General features: G+C 54.6%; 2 protein-coding genes across 3 annotated transcripts in view; one reads left to right on the top strand and one right to left on the bottom strand.

Annotated features, from left to right (window-relative positions):
* The window catches only part of WDR31 (WD repeat domain 31), a 7,753-nt gene extending 776 nt beyond the window's left edge, over window positions 1-6,977 (bottom strand). The window contains exons 1-10 of one of the 2 annotated variants that reach the window (XM_017740346.1): window positions 6,859-6,977; window positions 5,487-5,635; window positions 4,873-5,002; window positions 4,411-4,485; window positions 3,385-3,529; window positions 3,201-3,301; window positions 2,903-2,970; window positions 2,405-2,546; window positions 1,409-1,571; window positions 14-116 (exon numbers count right to left, since the gene is read on the bottom strand). In XM_017740346.1, the coding sequence (XP_017595835.1) occupies window positions 14-116; window positions 1,409-1,571; window positions 2,405-2,546; window positions 2,903-2,970; window positions 3,201-3,301; window positions 3,385-3,529; window positions 4,411-4,485; window positions 4,873-5,002; window positions 5,487-5,533 (974 nt within the window). In that variant the 5' untranslated portion in view covers window positions 5,534-5,635; window positions 6,859-6,977. The remainder of the gene's footprint in view (window positions 1-13; window positions 117-1,408; window positions 1,572-2,404; window positions 2,547-2,902; window positions 2,971-3,200; window positions 3,302-3,384; window positions 3,530-4,410; window positions 4,486-4,872; window positions 5,003-5,486; window positions 5,636-6,858) is intronic. The other variant, XM_008638338.2, reaches the window with a different exon arrangement.
* Window positions 5,843-7,855, top strand: part of BSPRY (B-box and SPRY domain containing) — an 11,164-nt gene continuing 9,151 nt past the window's right edge. Inside the window, exon 1 of the mRNA XM_008638337.1 lies at window positions 5,843-5,892. Coding sequence (XP_008636559.1) covers window positions 5,843-5,892 — 50 coding nt within the window. The remainder of the gene's footprint in view (window positions 5,893-7,855) is intronic.

Genomic DNA, 7,855 nt, shown 5'->3' with positions numbered 1-7,855 from the left:
GACGCGGAGCACGTGGATGCCGGAGTTGGAGCTGGCACAGAGCAGGGTGGAGCTGTCGCAGGCGGCCAGCGAGACCAGTGGGCCCGAGCCCTCGAGGTGCAGCGTGGCCAGGCAGGCTGCAAGGGAAGGGACAAGGGAGGGATGCTGGGTTTGCTGAGATAAGGCAGGGCCACACCAATCTCCCACCTCCAGGCTCTCTTCACCTGAGGTGAGCTGCTGCCCTCACTGTCCTGGATCCACACATCCAATTGGGATGTGCCCCCTGGAGAAGAGGCCCTCACCCCTGTGCATTGCCCAGGCAGGCAGTGGCTGACAGGGATCCAGACTGGGGTCAGGCTCTGCCCCTTCCTGGGAGAGGAAGCAGGGCTGGCTGGACTTACAGCCCCCGCTGCAGGGTGTGCCTGGAGCCATTCCCAACACACCTTTCTCTCCCAAAATTAAGTTTTCCTAAGGGCTGTGCTATGCTCACCATGCAGTTTTGATGAATCTCCAAAAGAGAAATAAGATTTACAATATCCAGTGTCACATGAGCCTTTCTGTTTGTGTTTGTTATTAAACCCCCTGAGCCAGTTTGTGAGACATCAGCCTGAGCTGCAAACAGAGCTGCACTTGGTGTGGCCCCACAGGCAGCTGCCCCTCCTGGTGCCCTGCACCCTTCCCAGAGCAGCTGGATTATGGCTCACCCAGCTGGGAAGGCAAGAGGATCAAAGCTGCTGCCAGCCCCACAGGCACCAGGCAAAGGAACAGGTAAGAGAACAGAAGGTCCTTCTCTGCAGGAGAGCCTCAGGTTTCTATTTTCATCCCATCTTAAATAAGTTCCCTTGGAGAGGGGCTTAGCTCCAGGGAGTGTCTAATGCTGTGAGCCTGAACAGCTTCCCAGGAGGTCTCTGCCTGCAGCACAAGGGTTCCTAAGAACCTGCTGCCATGGCAGGGCTTGGCAGGTAAACAAACACCTTTGTGTCCAGCTCAGAGAAGGACTCACCCTCACCACCAGGTTTAATCCCAAAATGCCCACGATTCCCCTTCAAGAGGACAATGAAAATGAGGGTGTTGGCTGACCAGCCCTCTGTCCTCCAACACAAATTCTGTTCCTTACAACTTCCACCTGCAGAAATCTCTGGAGTTCCCCTGATCTTTTTTCTTTTTGTCATTTGTCCTTTCATGGCTTAACTTGGATGTATCTTTAAAAGCTGCTCTTCCTTTTAGCTGAGGGAGGTCCCCTGTCGCCTCTGACATGCAACTCCTTCATGCTCTGGGGCATTTCTCCACCCCACCCTGCAGCTGGGTTGGAGTAAACTCCAGAGATTGCAGCAGTCACCCTGCCCATCACCACCAGGAGACAGAACTGAGGGAAGTGGATTTGTTAACCAAGAGAAAGGAACGCGGAGTGGGCAGGAGCCTCCCCTACCTGCAGTGTCTTGGTCCCAGACCTTCACTGTGCTGTCGCTGGAGGATGTGGCAATGCTGGGGGCGAGCGCTGGGCCCCGGGGCAGGAAAACACACGAGGTGGTGGTCTGAAAATGCCCTTTGTACTCACACACTCGGCCCCTGGTCTGCCTCAGGTCCCAGAGCTGCAGGAAACAGGCACTGTTAGAGCCCAGCTCTGCCAGCATGGGACTGTTTTACCAGGACAGGAAGGTGGGTTGGGATAAAGAGCTCCTTGCTAATCCTCAGAGTACCCTGGCTACTGCCCTTGTTCCTGCTCGTGCTCACAGGCCTGGAGAACATCAAAATCTGAAGGATTTTCACCACTGGTGACTGAGCACATGCCCACACCCATTAGAGCCAACAAGCTAAGACTATGCAGGCAGATAAGAAGTGTCCAGCCTGCTCCCATCCTCAGCCCTGCCCTCCCTGGGATGGATAGTTTCATCCTCTTGAGCCCCACACAAAGGGCTGAGAACCTGCAGGACTGAATCCCTGGTTTGGAAACACCTGGAGCAAGGGGTCCCTCACAGGCTTTCTGCAAGAACCTTGTGCTCCTCAAAGCCCTCCATTGTTTTTTCCCTGTGTGTTTTGCTGAAATGAAATTCCAGACTGGTTTGGGGTGGAAGGGACCTTAAAGACCATCTCGTTTCAACTCCCTACCATGGGCATGGATGCCACTCACTAGATCAGGTTGCTCCAAGCCCCCATCCAACCTGGCCTTGGACACTTCCAGGGATGGGGCAGATCCCAGTGCTTTAATCAGGCACAATAACTGCTGATAATCTCTGAGCAGAACTTCCCAAAGGGACAGCCAGGAAGGCACCAAGCACTGGCCCTGGCTGGTGACACCAGCACAAGGCCAAGGCAGTGGGAGCACTCAGACCCTTGGAGCACTGATGTGCTGCTCTCCCCTGTCTGCCATGGACACGGGAGGGAAAGGGAGCAGGAGCCCAGCCCTCGCTGCTCTGGCACTCACGGTGGCCTCGGCGCCGTGGCCGGCGCAGCCGCTGCTGCTGCTGAGGCAGTACCGCCCGTCCTGGCTCACGTCACAGCACGTCTGGATGTGCTGCTTGGCTGGGAACGTGTGTGCCACCTGCAGCTCCCGGCTGTCCCACACCCTGCAGGGAACAGCAGAGGCCAAGGACACCCTGAGGCATCATCACCACGATGGTTTCCCTCTGTGCCTGCCACACACCCCAGCTGTGCCCATGCGCTCTGGCTGCTCCCAAACGCTGCCTGCATCCCTGCATTTATCCATGCTGGACCACTCTCCAGCTTTCTTTTTCACAAATTCTCCTTTTCACCCAGGGCTGCTCCCAGCCCCTGTCCCTGGCTGGAGACTGCACTCCAAGGCCCAGGTGAGCTGGCAGGTGGCTTGTAGCTACACCAGCAGGGGTCATGACAACCAACCAAACAACAGCCTCACGTGCCTCAGGCTGCACCTCCCTTCTCTCTGGCCACAGGGAGAATTTACCTGGTGGTTTTATCCTCTGAGGTCTGGATGACATAAGGCTCCCCAGGAACCCAGCACAGGTGTGTGACCTGTGGAGAGGGAAGGATGAGCAGGAGCCACCTCTGTGCACAGCCCAGGCTGTGTCTGCCTGAGGATGGAACCACTGAGCTCCCATCCTCTCCCTCCCTGTGTTGGGAGCTGGAAATGTTGGATCAAGACATTTTCTGCTGCCCTGCCAGGTGCAGACCCAGTGGGGTTACTGGGGGTGATTCAGGTGGGGAGGTATTGGGATGGGATTTGAGGAACCAGCAGATCCTACCAGATTCCTGGAGATTGCAGCTCTGCCCAGACACTCCCCGGTCTCGGTGTCCCACTTGCACACGGTGTTGTCCCGAGAGCCTGTGCACAGCTGGGAGGCGTCTGCAACCACAAATCAACATCAGAAACAAAGCAGGAAACGTTGTCACTCAGTCCCTGGGGACTGGGAGTGTGTTGTCTCTCACCTGGGCTCACAGCCAGTCCAGTAACAACCAGGTCATGTCCTGGGAAGTGCTGGCTTGGCTCCGAAGCCCCGTGAAGCTCCCACATCATCACTGTCTTGTCCCGGGATGCGCTGAAGACTCTGTTGGAGTCAAGGGCTGAGGTGACCTGCCAAGGACCAGAAGGAGAAGGTGCTCATCCTCTACCCAGCTCACAGGGAGAGCACAACTCTGCTGCTGTCCTGCCACAGCCCAAGACATGCAAGAATGTGTCTGGGGAAAGCCTGGCCTTCCACCTCTGTTCCTTGTTCCCTCAGAGCCAGGGGGCTCGATGGTGGATGGGTGCTCTGAGGTCTCGTTCTTAGAAACCATTCATTTTACAGGAAAAACTTCCCTACAAGCCCAAATGAACCCAGTGCAGAGTTGCTTTGAGCACTGGGGTGAACAAAGCTCCCTTTGTCCCTGCAGTACCCAGAGCCCAGGGGACCCACTGGGGCTGTCCCCAGTGGAGGTGCACTGGCCACACCATGCACAGCTACAGCCCCCCTGCACGTCTGCTCTCCCAGGAGCCTGCCTGGCTTTGTCATTCCAGTCCCAGAAAGGAAATTAAAGTCCTGCTATTCCCAGAATAGTCCAGCTATGGCACATGGTATAGGTATTCCCAGAATAATGTCAAGTCTAGCAGAATGAGACCTGAAGAAAAGTAAATGGCATCTCTGTGTCAAAAACTTGGCCTCATAATTCGTCCTGAGCTTTTGCTACACAGTGTCTTGGAGGGGAAGACAAGCTCACATCCAGACATCCTGCAGCCCTGTTTAGTCTGGATGCACCCCTCCGTGCTGCTTCCCAAAGGATCTGTTGGGACCTTGGGAAAAACCTGACGTGTTCTGATCACAGAATCATGAATCGTGAAGGTTGGGAAAGACTTTTAAGGTCATCAAGTCCAACTGCCCCCAGCTGGATACCAGGAATAGCCTGATCCCACCTTCTGCATGGATGACAAACCAGTCCTGGCTCCCCAGCTCCTGAGGGAGACCCCGGCGCTCTCACCTTGGTGACCTCGCGCTCGTGGCCAATGAAGCGGCGCAGGGCAGCCCCAGACCTCCAGCTGGACACGGCCACGCTCTGCAGGGACAGGGACAGGGGTCAGCAGGAGAGCAGGGTAGGGAGGATTTTTCACATCCTTGGTTACATCATACCAAGGTTCAGTCCACAGGACAGGGAACCGGTTCCTCTGGTTTTCAGTGCCTAGAGCTGTCCTTAAAGCCAAGTGATGTAAGAGTCAGTCCAGCGATCCCAAGCCTGGGTGGGAGCATTTGATGTGATATGAGCTCTGGAGAGGTTATAAAATTTGATTCCATGTGCTTCAGTGCGTGCCCTCACTCTAAGCTCATTTTTCCAGTCTAAATTCAGGGACCGACACAGTCACCATCCACGGAAATGTTCAAAGCTCACATTTCACCCTTATTTTTGACCCATTGATACATTTTCCTGCCCCAGGGGATACCTCACCTTATCCCTTCCTCCTGACACACACAGGTCTGGTCTGAGAGCAGCCACAGAGGTGACAGCGTCCGTGTGAGCAGGGCTGTGCTGCTGGGGGGCACCAGCGGGTCCCGTTTGTCCCACGGAGCCATCGGCCCTGCAGAGAACAGGGACAGCACCGGGGGCTGCAGGGGGCTGGGAGGCGAGGTCAGGGTGCCGTTCCCTGGCACCAGGGGCTGGGAGATGGCACCTCTGGCATCTTCTGACTTGACATCTGTCTTAGAAAGCCAGAGAGAGGCTGTGAGTGAGATGGAGCAGACACAACAAAGCAGTTTGGATATTTGGGCCAAAGAGCCACTCCCGGAGCTGTTCCCCTTCAGGTCTCTGCCTCAGCCATCACAGAGCACAACCACTGGCCATGGTTATGTGCTTGGCCACTCCTGTGAGTGACATTTGGGATTTCAATCCCCCAGAGAAGCTGAGCAGACTTTAGAAGTGAGGGTTAGGAATAAAAACCTGATTCAAACATGCAATAATGAAACTAAACTCTTGTGCTTGCTATATTCTCTGCTCATATACGTTCTCTCTTCTCTCTCACACCTGGTTTATTAACAAGAACTGATCTCCCAGCGTTGCTTTACCTGTATTTGGAGGTGTGGAAGCTGATTTTACTCTGCAGTTTCCCCATAGCCCTGGCAATGAGCAGGCAGTGGTGGGTGTCACATCAGCACTGTGGGGACACGACCTGTGGGTGAGGGGACACGGCATCACCAGGGATCCAGAGGAGTTTCTGTTTGTTACACAAACAAGATAAGGTGCTGATGACATGTAATCCACATCCTAACTCCATTCAGAGTAAGAAGAAAACCTCGGGGAGGGGACATCCAGAGGTCCTGAGTGGAGCCTTTAGCTTAGAGCAGAGCCAGCAGCAGGGTGAGGTCACTGGGACCTCACACTGAGCTTAAAAATACCCAAGCTTGGTGAGGCCACAACAGAGATGGAGCTGATGCCTGTCATTCTTTACACCTCCTCTTACTCCTGGATCTGGTCTGGACTTCCATATATCCTGGAGATCCCAGTTTTTGGATTGGTGAAGGCAAACACCTTCAGACTGGAGCTCGTACAGCAACTGCTGGGACCAAGTGCAGGCACAGGCAGCGCCCGCTCAGCTGAGACAGCCCGGCAATCCTTGAAGTGACCTTTCCACGAGCTGAGGAACACTTTGGGAAGAGTTTCCATGTCCAAACGCCAATTCCAACAAGGCAGGGCCGTGTGGATAACCCAGATGCATTCAGCAAACACTTGCTGGCCAGGCTGGGGCCAGGCTGCCCTGTCCCTTTCAAGAGGGGTCAGCACAGCCAGACCCTGTACCAGCATCCATCCAGGTGAGGAGCAGCATCTCTCCTTCCTGTCCTCACAGGTCACAGACAGAGCAGAAACCAGACTCAGTGACAGTGAATTGTCACAGGCAATAACTGGCTGCTGCTTAGCTCGAGGCACGCTAATTGGATTTAGTCTGCTGGCATCCCCATCTTCTGTGGCTGCAGCATTTTGCTAATCAAAATCAGGATAAAACCTCCACACCTTCTTTTTCCAGCAAAAAACTGCTTGAAGGCTCTGGCAGTGAAAAACAAATCCTGGAAGCACTGAGCAAAAGGGGTTGGGTTTCTACAAAATTCCCTTTCTAATTTTACCCTGACAGCCTTTGTGATTAGCAATTAGTAATAGCCAGTTAATCTCCTGCTGTTCTATCCATGAGTTTGCATGTTCCAAAGATGTGAGGAATGACCAATCTCACAGCTGAGGGGCTGTGATAATTTGGCAATTTACTCTTTCAATCAGACCAAGTGCCCCAATCGTTTCAGTCCATCAGGAATGTGATTTTTCTCTGACAGTGGGAGAACTCTGGAAGCTGCAAAGCAAGATACTAGGAAAAGCTAAGGTGTGAATTCTGAGTTTTTAATTCTGATGGTTACTGTTTCCAGCCAGCAGTTAGTTAATGCTCATCCCTACCTGCACATTAGCTCACAGGCAGCTGCCAGAGGCCAAGGGAGGCTGCAGGGAAGGTGGAAGCTCTGTCCTGGGTCTCACTGGGTTCTCCTGCCTCTTCCCCACTGCAAGAAAGAGCAGATTTTTCTGTATCCTGGATGAGAACAGCACTCAGACAGGATGTTCATCCAAGGTTTTGCTGTCTGTATCCCAACACACGTTTATCCAGCACCTGCTCCACCACAAAGCCCCAAAAACTCAGGGATCCTACAACAACTGATCCACACCAAGTTTCACCTCCAGCAGCCCGAGTTTCATGAGGGAGGATCCCCTTATCCTCCCGTCCCCGCAAATGCATTGCTTGACAGAAATCAAACACATTTTTTACTGAATTGGTTTTAAAAAATGAGCCACGCTGCTGCCTCCACCTGTACCGTGGGATAGGGAGTATCAGCAACCACAGCAGCGGCATGGGGACCCCAGCAGAGCCACCCCATCCTCACAGGGGAACGAGCTTCCCTTCGAGGAGGGTGTTTGGCCAGCTTTGGAGAAAACTGGGGACATCCTGGATTCCTAGAGCTGGGGGTGAGCCTGTGGGGGTCAAATGGGAGCATCCCGAATCCCTATGGATGGGGGTGGCCCTGTGGGGGTCAATGGGAGCATCCCGGGTCCCTGTGGATGGGGGTGGCCCTGTGGGGGTCAGTGGAGCATCCCGCTTCCCTTCGAGGAGGGTGTTTGGCCAGCTTTGGAGAAAACTGGGGACATCCTGGATTCCTAGAGCTGGGGGTGAGCCTGTGGGGGTCAAATGGGAGCATCCCGAATCCCTATGGATGGGGGTGGCCCTGTGGGGGTCAATGGGAGCATCCCGGGTCCCTGTGGCTGGGGGGGACCCTGTGGGGGGCAATGGGAATATCCTGAGGGAGCCCCTCAATTGCCGTGTGGGGCAGCCTGGCAGGGGCGAGGCGGGGCAGCCCTCGGGAAAGGTTTGTGAAGAACCGCGTCCCTGTGCGGGGGCAGCCCC

Source organism: Corvus brachyrhynchos, unplaced genomic scaffold (genome assembly GCF_000691975.1).
Source record: "Corvus brachyrhynchos isolate BGI_N302 unplaced genomic scaffold, ASM69197v1 scaffold305, whole genome shotgun sequence".
NCBI lineage: Eukaryota > Metazoa > Chordata > Aves > Passeriformes > Corvidae > Corvus > Corvus brachyrhynchos.
The sequence above is the reverse complement of the archived record's forward strand: the minus strand, read 5'-3'. Positions and strand labels throughout refer to the sequence as shown.